The 15,003-nt window shown below is 41.3% G+C and overlaps 1 protein-coding gene across 1 annotated transcript in view; it reads left to right on the top strand.

Annotated features, from left to right (window-relative positions):
* loxl2b (lysyl oxidase-like 2b) overlaps positions 1–15,003 on the top strand; it is a 43,321-nt gene that overhangs the window by 10,517 nt on the left and 17,801 nt on the right. Inside the window, exons 4-5 of the mRNA XM_061037340.1 lie at positions 8,820–9,031; positions 13,992–14,208. Of these exons, the coding sequence (XP_060893323.1) occupies positions 8,820–9,031; positions 13,992–14,208 (429 nt within the window). The remainder of the gene's footprint in view (positions 1–8,819; positions 9,032–13,991; positions 14,209–15,003) is intronic.

The following is a 15,003-nucleotide window of genomic DNA, read 5'->3' as shown; positions in this document are numbered from 1 at the left end:
TGTGGCCCCTTGGTGCTTGTCTACCCACCCTCTCCCTCACATATGTTCTGTCCTCATCTGAAAAAATACTTTAATAGTTAGAAAACTATTGTTGGTATGCATGTTGGTAAAAATCATCGTCTGGAATTTTGCAACACTGTCATCACTTGATGTGTTCAAACAAACGATCCATTTTAGTCATAAAATGTATGTCTTCAGATCTTGCACATCTAGCTACATCTGGATTTCCATTTGAAAGGATAAAAAACAACCAAAGTGATGCGTTGCCATCAACTGTGAGCTTCATTGTATTTGATTTATTTGACTTGTCAAGAGACAACAAAGATTCAAACTTCCTAGCTGTACCAGATTCCTCTACCCTTAATCGCTCCCAAGTGTGTCTTAATTATCCATTTGTTTTAATGTCATTCAGTCGTCGTCTTTGTAATTTATGCTTTTGTTCCTGGTTTGTCACAATTTTGAGAAACATCTGCTTTCAGTTTCAAAAAACAAGGGCTCATACGATGTATTTTAAAGGAGGACTAGCTCTCAGTGACACATTGCTCTCTGGGTTTCCTTTGACACATTTCTCTGTTTGTGCGAGCAGCTGGTGGAATAATCTCTTCGAAGAGTCGACTTCCAGATGGAACTTGTTGGTCACCTACATGAAAGTGGCTGCAGGCTCGCTGAAATACTCAGAAAGAGACTTCCAACCAAAGTGTGGTACATGAAACCAGTTTCTTGGTATGCTGCTGTGGATGTGAGGTGATTTCTGCTGGCACACAGAAAGCCCTTTATTCAAACCATATGTTCCTCTCTGCACTCTGTGTTTGATGGAAAAACTGAACTCAAATGTTAACTTCACAGGAGACTTTTGTACCAAGTTACCAAAAACTGTGATTGGCTTTATTTCTATCAGTGACAGAGGTGAGCAAGATACACTGAATTAATGTGTCTTTACCATTGAGGACATTTATATTTTCACATTTAGATGTTGGTTGTTTTATTTAAATCAACTTATACAGAAAGACAAAGAATGGATCAGAGCTAGTTAATCTTGTGCCAGTGGTCTTTGGTCAATCCCCCTTTTCAGACACTTCTTCGTATACATGATGGACCTGCAGCCTTTTGGGTTCCTTACTCACAATACAAAACAGTGTTAAGAATAAGGGCATACTCACACTAGGCAAAGTTGACCTGTGCTGCACTTAAGCCCGATTGTCCCCCCTCCCCATTCCCCCGCTGGTCTGCACTCACGCTGCTCCAGGACTAACCGGGCCTGAGCACAGTTACCTCTTCTACATAACGTTATAACACAACACATGCATGACTTTATGTGATCATGAAGCGTGCTGAGTTTACAAGAGAGGCTGACTCAAAATTAAAAACTAAATTAAATAAAAGGGAAGCGCGGTCGAGTCCGCGTCTGTACATCGGAGAACATGACAGCTACTTTACTGACTTTGTGTCTTATTTTGAGTCATGTTAGTCAGATACAGACAGAACACTCCAGGATTTCTCCATAATGAAGGCTGTCCACGCTGTGTTCCCATGCTTGTGCTCGTGCATGAACCGCACCGTGCCGAAGCACACATCTTCCAAGAGTGCCAGAGACAAGGAAGTGTACCAAGCTTGAGAAACAGAGCACTCACACTAGTGTGCCCTGTAAAACAATGACTACAGTTTAGAAGAAAAGGCTACATAATATATTCTTGCTAATGTGTCTGTTCCCATTGACAGTGAAGACTCTCCATACTTTGTGTACTAAAACACATCTTTTTTTTCATCAAGGATGTACGTTAAAAATACCAAATGTATTTAGCACATTCCTGATGCTTAAGCAATCCAGGCTGTCAGTTCTGTCATCGAGTTGTTCTACAACATTATAAAAAAAGAACATTTCAAATTGAAACCTTCGGAAGTACTGAGGGTCTGCGCCCACTCAGGACGCTTTTAGCACTGGCAGTGCCCATATTCAATGCAGTTCAGCGTCCTGAGAGCAGAAACACTGACTTATATTAGTGATTCTCGTAGTTATTCTAAGATGTACAAAGATGTCTCTTCTCATTCTCAGGTAAATATTCTGTCGTCCTCTTCTCTGAAGTTGCACTTAAAACCATTTTAATTACAAATAACTCTGGTTGTTTTTGTAGCATGAATGTTTCTAAAGGGTTAAATAATTGACATATTGAATCTGTACGATTGATGATTGTTGTCGACTCGTTTGTTAAGAAAACAGGATGAGATTTTTTTGTGTAAATTTTGCAAGACAGGATTGCATCCGCTAATAGCAACCTGAACTCTGCCCTCATTTGCAACGACTATGTGCTTCTGTCTCACAGTCATACACAAAGCATTTAACGTGTTATGATATTCAAGCCCATAACGTGTTCCTGCTCCTCGCGGTTTGCTCCTTTTTTGGATCTGCAGAGCTGAAGGTCAATACTGTCTACATACAGACGATGAGCTGTAGGGGTTGGGGACTTTTTCTACCAGTTTAATGTGATACAAGTGTCACCATTTTTTAACAGCTTCCTGCCTTGAGCGAGCCAGCAGGAGCAGCTCGTCCAGATAGTCACTCTCTCTCTTTCCTGTTGTGTGTAACAGCCAAGATCATCTCTGCACATGGGGGCTTTAGGCTCAGGTAGCCTCGGACTGATTCAACCTCTGATTATACAATTAATAATCAGGTCATAGTCATTAACAGACTTATTTACAGATATTTTTGGTTCAATCAGTAGAGAAAATTAAATGAATCAAAGATAAATATGTATTTTACATATGTGATATTGAGTTATTGTTGGAGAATCTTTGGTGCTTGAACTCTACATGGAGCTAGGGAGATCCAAGATGTGAGCAGCAACATCTATCCCGCCGTGGAGTCCAGACACCGGTGGAGGTGGAGGCGTTAGCTGATGGTGTCGTTTTAAAGCTAATGGGATGAAGAAGCTGATGGAACTATGAAGACTGGGGTTGATGGGAAGATGGTTGATGGTGTTATCTGAGGCTGATGAGATGAAAGCTGATCTAACTGGAGAATGGGGTTGACAGCACGGCTGCAGATGTCGGGTGGCTGTGGCTCAGTTGGTAGAGTTGGCTGTCTCAAGCGAAAGGTCAAAGGGTTTGATCCCCAGCTCCTGCAGCCACATGTCCGATTTATCCTTGGGAATACTTAACCCAAAGTCGCTCCTACTGCTTGGTCTGTGGTGTATGAAAGTGTATGAATGGATTAGTTAATACGGATGGACACTTCACATAGCAGCCTCTGCAGGTGTGACCTGAGGTGTAAACTTTGAGTAGTCAGAAGACTAGAAAAGTGCTATACTATCTGAAGTCCATTTACCATTCACCATGTCGTCGAGAGCCCGACCGATTAATCGGCTGGCCAATAACATCAGTTGATATTAGCATATCCAGTGACTATCGTATCGGCTAATTTTATCAGAGATATGCACCGATATTACTCGATTTATTCACCAGTCAAATAGCATTTCATTTGAGTTTCATTGTTTGACACTAGCAGTTCTCTTTCATCAGCAGAGGGCACTATATGGACTACAACAAGCACCATCACTCTCCAGAGTGTCAAGTGGTGAGACAACATAGATCTAAGAAAAATATTGGCCAATAAATGGGTATAAGATTTTTTTCCCTCCCAAACATTGATATCGGGCCCAAGAATCCCATATCGGTTGGGACCTATGCTATTAGACTGGTGAATAAGTCCAGTGATATCGGCGCATATCTGCCATAAAATTAGCCGATATGATAGTCATTGGATATGCTAATATTGGCCGATACTATCTGCTGGCCGATTAATTAGGAGGCTCTACTTTTTGTGTCTCAGGCCCTCTTTGAACTTTGAAAGGCGGATCTTGTCGAAACAAATGCACTGATAAGTAATGTAAAACCATCAGCTCCTCTAAGGAGGGTTTTAGCTTCTTCTTTGACATCGTGTTGTGTTTTTGTTTCACGTCACTGACACGACTCTCTTCAGCCTCAAAACCAGCAACGCAAATGTCATTGTGCTTCTGTTAGTGTGTTTAACGCGAGTAACAGCTTAACACACAAGATTATCCTCTTCCCTCAGTTGAACAAAGTATAATTTAACATTCATAGTGATACAACAAACAGAGCGACTATTTGGCATTAAATTAAAAATGAATTCCTCCAGAGCAACACAATGTTTCCATTTCTACTTTGACTGGGACTAGACTCGACAGATCTAGTGTTGGGACTGTGTCTGTGTGCTTTGCAGTGGCTTGTACTGTGCATTTATGAATTTGTGTTTAAGACCTGATAACTAGAGTGTGGTAGCTTGCAAATTGAGTAACTGGGCCTTGAATCAAAAAAAAAGAAAAGGGCTTTTGAAAAAGAAAGAAAAATGTGCGTTACAAGCTTGAAGTAGCCTCAGTGAATCAGAGCGGAGTTGCAACATATTGAGGCCCCTTCACCGCACTCGAGCACAACATCCCATGAATGGTTTTCCCATCTGTGCTGCTGTTCCTTCTAGACGAGCAAAGAGTCAGGAAAAGTCCACTTTTCTCCATGGAGTGTGCTGAAACAAGACACACATGTGCTCCTTTGCTGGAGTCACATTTTCATAGAAACTGTATAAATCAGTTTTAAAACACTGGATCATATGAACTGATCAAATATTTATGCAAAGTTGGTGCAAGGTTTGGTCCCCAGAAATCGTAGACCATACCATATACTGCTGTCCATGCTGCAAAACACACTTGAGGAACGTCTGAACTGTAAACAGGAAATTATTAAGAGATAATAAATCGACGAAAAAGAAAGGGGTAAGGCTGCAATATGTGAACACAACCAGCCACACTTTTCCCCACCTTGACTTTATCTGGACTTTTTCATTCCAGCCCCCAAATAAAGACATCCTTATCAATTCAGGGGGACCCCCTCTCCTTGGACGGGGAAAAGTTCAGATTGTAAAGAACGTGTGTGAATAAGCAACTCAGACTTTCTTTAAATGTTCAGGCCCGTGTGTGAACACAGCTTTGTTGTGACCTCTATAGAAACCTTGTTGCCTCCGACCAGAATGTCCAGATGTGGTCAGATAGCTGACTAAAAAAAGGACTTGTAATTTGTACCTTTCATGCTCGTGGCATCTCTGCCCTTCCCTGGAGGCAAAATGGGTATTTAAGAAAAACCCTTCTTTCTGATTATTTGGTGCCAAGATAATTTTTTTTTGGCTTTAAATGACAGTGGCTTTAAAAGTCTGCACACCCCATCCCCCTAGCTGCCAGACTGTGCCCCCCCCCCCTTGCCTGCACTGTCACGTAAGCACAAGAATGTGGGTTTGGTCTACGGCAGAGGAAAATGTTGATTTAATCCGAGCAAAAAGTCCCAAAGGATTCTGAGCTGGCTGCCTGACTAGGTTGACTTGGTGAAAACACAGACACAAACATCATCCGTGTGTCAAGGTCGATTCTAACACATATTTTTAATAAATATCCCAGTAAGGTATGTGTGAGGCCGCCCTCAGCGTAGATCATTCTGATAACATTGGCTGTATGTAAAGATGGATGAGGTGTTCTCCCCGCAGTAGTGATCAGCTGGGGGTGCTCGGATATTGACATCCTGCCCCTTCTGGGAACCAGAGCACTGATTTAGCTCACAGATAAAATGGCCAAGATTCCTCAGGTCAGAGCAGTCCAACACATTCTTGTTTTGGTGTGGAGCAGACGCTCACGGTTATGGACAGTTGAATGACTCTTGCGTTGGAGTTTGCTACATTCCTCCTCTGTCAGTCTGACGGCCACAGTGCATTTGTCAATAGAGCTGTCAGTGAATATGTTTTACCACAGCACCACATTACTGATTATAACTCAACTGCATAAGGAAATTAAAAATAATTATAAAAACAGAACCATGTTGGAAAAAATTGATTCGATGTATATTTTGACTCTGTTTTTCTATCTTGATTTTTTTGTTTTCAAAATTAAAACTTGTAGCAGCTGGAACTCTTAAAGGTCACATATTATGCAAATTACCCTTCACCATGTTTTTCTAACACTAATATGTGTCTCTAGTCTGTTTAAAAATCAAGAGAAAAGTCCATCCTCTCCATCTTCTGCCTGCTCCACTCTTCAGAAAATGTGTGCTCAAACAGGCTGTTTGGAGATTTTCCCTTTGTGTTTGTTCTGCACCTCTGAGTCTGCCTTCTCACCATAAACAATAGGACATGGAGCGAAATAGCCAGAGCAACCTAAGCCCTTCCAGAGAGGGGGCGTGGTCAGACACAGCTCATTTACATATTTAAAGGTACAGACACAGAAACAGTCTGTTCTGAGCAGGGCTGAAATAGAGGGGTTTATAGACATGATCAAATACAGGATCAGAGTGGATTTAGAACAAGACATGTGACCTTTAATACTTAAATTCAAATGTAATTCTTGTCTGATACTAAATTGTATGATTTACATACAACCTCGGCTCTTTGATGCATGTCATCCCCACTTTCTTGTCCAACATGTCTCTCTTCAGCTGTCCTATCTAATAAAGGCAAAATAAAGTATCCATCGCTATTAACGCACTTACATACTGCTTTCACTACCACTCGGGAGCAATGTTGGGGTACAGTGCTGTGCCTAAGTAAGATTCAACATGTAGACTGGGAGCACAGGAAGTGAGATTGTTTAGATAAGTCCGATTCTTCCACTGATCCACAACCGCCCCTAAGTACTTACAGATGCTAAGATGCACCCAATCAGCTGTTTCCTTTCTGCACTACGTTTATTCAGCAGTAAACTCTGGTTCAAATATATACAGCTGAAGAAGCAAGCCATAGCCAAGCCGTAGTTTGTAACTAGTCTGTAATTCTTGCGTGTTCATAGTGCTGTGTATTTGCCATTATTGCCAGTCATTATTTATGTTTTTAATTCTGGTTGATTTGATAGGGACAGATACAAAGTACATGGACAAACTAAAAACAGCAATCAAATGTAAGTATCATAGTGTTTATAGCAGATGCTGATTTGCAACACCCACCGCTAGAAGTGCTTTTGTGTGGATAAAATATTAAAACAGTTAAATTAAAAAGGAAAAAGAAAGAGTAAACTTGGTACAGCAAGACACACATTTAGCTGTTATAGCTACAGCAAATTATGCATGAGTACTAGTCTGTTGCGGGCTGAATGGGGGGGGCAGTGGATAGCGTTGTTTCCTCACAGCGAGGAGGAATCGCCGTTGGACTCTCTGTGGAGTTTGCATGTTCTCCTCATGCATGTGTTGGTTCTCTCCATGTTCTCCAGCTTCCTCCCACAGTCCAAAGACATGCTCGTTAGGTTAACTGGTGACTCCAAATTGCCTGTAGGTGTGAATGTGAGTGTGTCTGGTTGTCTGTCTCTACATGTCAGCCCTGTGACTGACTCTCGAACAGTCCAGGGTGTAACCCCGCCTCTCGCCCAATGACAGCTGGGATCGCCTCCAGTCCTCACGCTACACTGAATGGGAAAACCGGTAACAGATAATGGTTGGCTGGACAAGTCTGTTGTTGAGTTCCAGAATTTTGCTGCTTTCACAGAAAAAAGCTGTTTGAGCAAAATATGTTTTGCAAAATGAAACTCCACAGCTGCCACTTGAAGCTGATCTGCTGCAGCCCTCTAGTCTCTGTAAGTTTTTGCAGAAAGGTTGAGGAGCAAATCTGTTTAAAATGGGGAAGTGATGATGTCTCATTGGTTTTTGTCAGAATTTTCAAGGCCTGATTGTGAAGGCTCTCTACAGATTTGATTACAGACTGGTTGACCCGGGACCAGACAGTTAAACCAGAGGACTGATGTGAGACTATCATGATATTTAAAATGAGAAAGGCACAGCCAAGTGTCTATTCTTATCCTTAAACAGAAAAGATTAGCCGCCATCGTTTGACTAATCTTTTTAAACCATTGACATTCTTTGATTTGTTTGAAAGCCAGAAACTGTGTTCAAATTTAAAGGGGACATATTATGAAAGATCCACTTTGACAGTGTTGAACATATATTTGGGTAACCTGAGAGTCTACAGACCGACACAATGTGAAATAAACCCATCCAGTCCTTTGTTTGTGGTCTGCATAAGTCTTACAACACAGAGAAAAATGCTCCATTTCAAATTTGCTCTCCTTGTGACATCATAGTGGGATTCTGGTAAAAAAAAAAAAAAAAATCCCCTCCCCTCCCCTGTTATCTCTACCCATGGACTCCACCCCCAGACTAGAACAAAACTTTTGAGCAGGTCAGCCATTTTTATTCTTTCTACAGAGGAGTGATGTCTACCAGTAAAACTCAGGGGGGGTCATTTCATTTAAAGAGACACACACACCAAAACGGAGCGTTCTGAGAGAGCTGGTTTATACAGGGTCACAAACCTCCTCTGGTGCTTGATTCATGTTATATTTTGACCAAAGCACAGCACAGATGTTTCATTTAGACCACAGGGGACTGTTTGAAAAGGTGGAGAAGGGGTATAATATGTCATTGTTTAAGGTTTTTACTACAATCAAGTTTGAGCAACCTGGTGCAGATGTACAAGCAGTGCACTGAGTCTGCATGATCGCCCGTTATGTAACACAGGAAGGCTGCGTGCATACCACATGTTTACATCCCGTCTGATTGCAGAGGTCAGAAAATGAAAACACAAAACTCTGTATATGCCACGGTGTGAAAGTAGTGTTCTTTTTCTAAAATGAACATCGTACACGTGCTCAAACTGTTGTTTTCAAAATAAAATAGAAGTAAGACAGAACTGGCTGCTCATGAAAGCAGCTTTTATGTAACACTGTCGTCATTAGAGCATGTTTCTTTTCATTTACATTTCTCTTTGTTTTTTTTCGCCACAGAACCTCGATATTCAAGTGGAAGACGTACGCATACGAGCCATCCTGTCATCGTATCGTAAGCGTATCCCAGTAACGGAGGGCTACGTGGAGGTGAAGGACGGCGGCAAATGGAAGCAGATCTGTAACACTGAGTGGACACAGCTCAGCAGTAGAGTCATCTGTGGCATGTTTGGCTTCCCCGGGGAGAGGAAGTACAATGCTAGAGTCTATAAGTGAGTATTAACTACAAGTACTGTGTGTGCAATGAAATAAAGTACGCCTAGTGGGGAATGATGTGGGCCGACACTTTTCAGATTTCAAAGTGTAAAACGTATTTGTCAACTGATTTCAGTCATTACCTCAATGCACTTATAATAGTTTGCACTGGAGCCCGACCGATTAATCTGCTAGCCGATACTATTGGCGTATATTAGAATATAAAATTACTATCTCCAATATGATCCGATATTACAAGATTTATTCATCAGTCAAATAGCATTTAATTTGAGTTCCATTGTATTACACTAGCAGTTCTCTGTCACCAGCAGAGGGCGCAATATGGATAACAACAAGTATTATCACCCTCTAGATTGAAGCGGTGATGCACAGACATGCTCAGTTACTTCCCAGTTGAGTGAACATCTTGTCTACGTTGTATATCATTTCCACTAGTGCTTGATAACTGCATTTCAATGATCAACGCAATAAATAAGTATATCCATATCTATCTATCGCTACAGATCTTAGAATGATATCTGCCGATATATCGGTATCAGTTTGTTTTCTCTTTCTGGTATCGATACTGTATCGGCCCCAAAACTCCCATATCGGTCAGGCCTTAGTATGTACTGTATTTTTAACCAATCTTTTTGCCATCATGCTGCAAGAAAAGCAACTAATGCTATTATGAAATGTTAAAATGAATATGGGCATTTAAAATGTTGTATGGATTATAGTGGCTGTCTAACTGGTTGTCAATACCGTTATTGCAATTATCCTGGTTCAAAGTTCACAAGTGACACATTCCTAGCAGTCACACCCTTCAAGAAATACACCCTTCAAGAAATGCATAAACATTACACCTTAGTGGTCAAAGGTAAAATACAAATAAATAGTCATCTGTTTCAATGTATGAACTGATGAGAACTGAGAAGATACAAAAAGATCATACATCTTCCAAATTGTGGATCTCATGTTCGACCGAACAGGCCCTTATACATTAAACCTGACTCATATGTCTCCAATATCAGTGCATTCCTCAAAGCTTTCATATGTCTGAGCCTCTGCTGAGGATCTAAATCATACCAACATGCGGAAGCTTGCAGTCAGATGGCCACAGGTTAATCTTGGCATTCCTTCCAATTTCAAGCACTCTCGTTGACCTTGGATATATTCTGTAAGTGCATGTGCTGGAAGTTTCCTCTGCTTTAGGTAACCACAGCAAGAGTCAACGGTTTCATAACTTTCCCTCTACGTGTCACTCTCCTCCAGCTTCAGCCAAATGAAACGTGCGTTTAGTCAGGCTGTCGTCTAGGAGCCAAGAGCGCCTGTAGTTTTATAACCATTCGTTTGCTCCTGGGCTGATTCTTCTCTAGAGCTCCTTTTTTTTAGGTTTTATTTTGGGGATTTTTATGCCTTTTTGTAGGACAGAGGAAAGAGTCAGAAATCAGAGAGAGTGGGGAAAAACATGCAGGAAGGGAGCCTCACATCGGATTTGAACCCCAGCTGCTACAGTCTTTGTACATGTGGCGTGCTTTAACCACTAGGCCACCTGCGCCCCCTTCTCTTTAGCTTCTATTTTGACTTCATTCAGAGTCAATGCAAGACTGTTCTGAGGTTTCATTTCTCTCCAGCTCTCCTGTCAGGTTCTGTAAAGCCCCTTGAGCATGCCGCTGTAGTATCCATGCTTTCACCCATTAGTGCGGTTTCTCCTTATTTGTCTCCTACGTCTCTTCTTTTCTTTTTCCACTAAAAGACCAAGAGCTGACAACGCCAGTGTCATTTTCAACTTTTCATCAGACATTATTCTCCATTAGTAGACTACCTATAATACGAGTGGTGACCAGCAGTGTGAAAATGGTCTTCTGGTATCATAACAACAGACTACCACCGCCTGCTGGCATGGAGAGTTATTTCCTCTCATACATGAGCAGAACATACGAGGTGGTTGGCCGTCGGCTGTAGTCTTTGCGGTGTGTTCAAGTGCAACTTTTTGGCCAAGACAAAGGCGACGTTAGGCAACCCCACAGATGTCTGCTTGGTGTGTCAGGGCCTTTAAATGTTTTTGTTTTAAACGTGTTCCCTCAACGTGAAGCCCTTCCTGTATAACCATAAACACGTAAAATCACCGGCCCGCCCACTCTGGGACGCTGAGAGACAAAATGATGGTAGTTCTGTCAGAAGGGTACAATTCAAGGAGAATCAACAGACTTTCCACAGTGATGAAATGACTTATTTTAGTATAAAATTATTTAAATAAATAAGAACCGAATCAAATTTGGGCTGCACATCTGAATGGAGATCAGTCTGAACTCTGTCGGAACAGTAAGGTGAGGGGTGGGGAGGAGGGGAGGCAGTGCACTGAGGGACAGCTTTGTTTTGGTTTGAGACGCCCTTTTCAGACTGTTTTCTTTTTGCAAAAATGCCGTAACTAAGCTTAGCTGTCATCACGTCTTTGTTGAATCATACTGATTTCACGATGGCGTAATAGTGGCGTCCCAGTCTACAAATTCACATTGGGTTTCAGTGTAGCAGGCTCTCCATACAGTATATAGTCCAAAATGCACGCGTACACACAACGCTGCTCTTCCCAGCTGGCTTGGCTAATACTGTCTCCCCTCTGTAATGCCTCTGAATGTCGCATTTTTAAGAATCCATATTCAACCTTGTAAGATAACAAACAATCCAACAACTGAAATACTGACATATCGGAGCATTACTGGTGTTTATTTTAATCCATTAATTGAATTACTGTAATCCATGCTTGACTCATTCACAAAAACAGAACTCACCGCTCTACACGTCCTCAAAGGTCAAGCTCCAACACACCTTTTTCAAACTGTTAATGTCCAGTGATTATTACAGATTGTTTTTAATTTAAAATAAAAATAACTGTTGCTTTGTCATGCTGTCTGAAGTGGCCAAGCAGAACCTCAAGGGATTCTCAAGTTATTTCTCAGACGTGAAGCAGCTCCTTCAGAGCCACACCAAACATAATAGAATTATTTTCACTTTTCGCTTAATGATAACTATTAAAGACACGTATGTTTACGCTGGCATGCAAAATCCACCGCTTCTCTTTGTCTGAAGGCACACATTTGAATGTCGTTCATCTCAAGTAGAAAGCCAGCAGTTAGTAGCAAGTAAGGTTTATTAAAGAACTGAAAAACACAACAGTAGTCTACACATGTAAGCACACATTAAAATAGATTAGGAAAGCTTGGTGAGCGATCCACTTTCACAGCCCCATGCTGGACAAACTGTTTATTCAGTCATTGCAGCATTTCCAGTATCACAGCTGTGTTTATATTGAATTAAAGGAGGAGATAGCAGAGCAAGTCCTCCGGCCAGGACTTTAGCTCTTCGAAGCTTCCAGACTAGAAGCTTACCTCTCCCAAGGTTTAAAATGAAAACAAATATAGCCCATCCTTACTTTAATCCATTTCTTAAACACACATCTCAGACATGTGTACCCATTCTACAAAAGAAGCTCATTAAATTCATGAATCTGGCTCACTTACAAGTGGAGAGGATGACATAAGCACCCCAACTGGGCTAAGAATGTTTTTAACCAAAGTTTATTTGAGTTCATGAGGTAATAAACCCTCCAGCTGTTAGCTAAGCTTTCACATTTGGTTTAATTACACAGTATGCTAACTTCATTGACATTATCTTTAAATCACACAATCCCCATCAAATCTCAATAGATGTATTAATTTCAAGATAATTTCATGTGCTTCTAGGGTATTTTATCCAGATATTTAATTTAGAGCCCGACCGATAGTATCGGCTGGCCGATATATAAACCAGTGACTATCGGTATTGGCAAATTGTATCGCGGATATGGGCCGATAGTACTAGATTTATTCAACAGTCTAACAGCATGTAATTTCAGTTTTATTGTTTTACACTAGCAGATCTCGTTCACCAGCAGATTGTGCTACACTGATTATAACAACCCATCAATCCCTCTTTATCTGTGTTTATGTGTTATTTTGTCGATTACTGCAAATCATAACAATATATGGAAAAGACTACATAGGACAAAAAACTTGGAAAAAGAGAGCTGCAGCTAAGGCTCGAATATATCTTACAGAGTCCTCAACAGCCTGTCTTTTGTGAGTTTGAGCTTCTGCCCTCAGGTAGGAGATACAGATTAGAGCCTGACCGATTTATGGGCAGGCTGATGACATCTAAAGGTATCGGCTAATTTTATCTCAGATATGCGCCGATATTACTAGATTTATTCACAAGTCAAATAGCATTTCATTTGAGTTTCATTGTATTACAATAGCAGTTCTCTTTAACCAGCAGAGGGCGCTATATGGATTACAACAAGTATCATCACTCTCCAGAGTGTCAAGTGGTGATGCACGTACATGAGCAGTTACTTTCCAGTTGAGTGACCATCTTATCTACATTACAGTATGTATCTTTTCCAAAAGTGATTGATAACTGCATTTAAAGGATCAACACTATTACATGTGTATATATATTTCTATCTCTACAGATCAAAAATAGATCTAAGAAAGATATCAGCCGATAAATCGGTATCTAATATTTTTTCTCCCCAATATGGATATCGGTATCAGGCCCAAAAAATCTCATATCGGTCGGGCCCTAATTTAATTGCAAGTTCAGACTCTTGCTGAATTGCACTTGAGCAAGTTTATGAATTCGAGTTTTCTCCTTAAATCACACAATTAAGGGTTCGTACTCTAATAAATTTTTAACTACTTATTATAGTGGTCTAACAAGTTGTCATGCATCCATGTTTGCAAAGTAATGCTGTAATGCTGCAGAGCCTCGAAAGGCTCAGGTAACAAAAAACAAAAAAAGCCTTTTGTAAATCCATTCCCAGGGTTTACAAAGTTTTTGAAAAATAAAAAACTTTTGCTCCATGTAGGTATGAGATGAATTACATCTCATTCGCCAAAAGAGTTAATCAATATCCTTTTCTTTTTCTCTGTCCAGGATGTTTGCACGTCGGAAAAAGCCAACATACTGGGACTATGCTGTGAACTGCACTGGCAATGAAGCCCATTTGTCCAGCTGTAAGCTGGGTCAGACTACATCACCAAAGTCCAATGCGACCTGTCCTGGAGGGCTGCCTGTGGTGGTGAGCTGCGTGCCGGGTAGGGCCTTTGCCCCAACAACCATGACAGGATTCAGGAAGGCCTTCCGACAGGAGGTAAAGACCCAATGAACTGTTGTTAGTTAAGTAGTGGGTCAAATATGACCTGTAGACAAAATACTGAAAGAAGCTGTACTTGATAGTCACAGTAATGGATGTCTGTCATCAACGTCAGGACTATTCTTCTATTCATCAGGGAAGATCAGACCTTACCTGTCAGAGCATCAGAGTCAGACAGGAGTCTAGTTCGAGACTTAAGGCCTTGTTGTGAAGGCTGGATCAGACGCACTTCATTGGCAGAGCGTAGTGGGCAGGAGGGTGTGTAGACCTGGATTATAGAGTTTAGGTAAGGAGGAGCTGCTTTGTAAGCGAGCAGCAGAGTTTTAAATTTGATGTTAGCAATAACTTGGAGCCATTGGAGAGAGATGAACAGCGGAGTGACGTGCTCTTTTGGGTAGGTTAAAGACTGGACTAGTCACACTGCTGCGTTTTGGATCATCTGCCGGTGTTTGATCTTGCATGTAGAAAGACCTGCCTGCCTGAAGTTGCAATAGCCAATGTGTGATATCACAAGAGCCTGTACCAGGAGCTCTGAAGCATGCTCTGAAAGGTAAGGTCTGATCTTGGTCTGTGCTGGCATAGTGGGACTGGCTTGGATGAAGGTTAAGATGAAGGTTGCGTTTAGAGATATCAGCAAGACATGCTCAAATTCTTGCCGATACTGTAACGTGGTCTGGTGGTAATGACAGGAACAGCTGGGTATCGTCAGCATAGCAGCAGTATATGAAGCCATGAGAGCGGATTATTGAACCAAGTGAGCTTGTGTTTATAGAGAAGAGAAGCGGACCCAGC

This window comes from Labrus mixtus, chromosome 5 (genome assembly GCF_963584025.1).
Source record: "Labrus mixtus chromosome 5, fLabMix1.1, whole genome shotgun sequence".
In the NCBI taxonomy this organism is placed as follows: domain Eukaryota; kingdom Metazoa; phylum Chordata; class Actinopteri; order Labriformes; family Labridae; genus Labrus; species Labrus mixtus.
The sequence above is the reverse complement of the archived record's forward strand: the minus strand, read 5'-3'. Positions and strand labels throughout refer to the sequence as shown.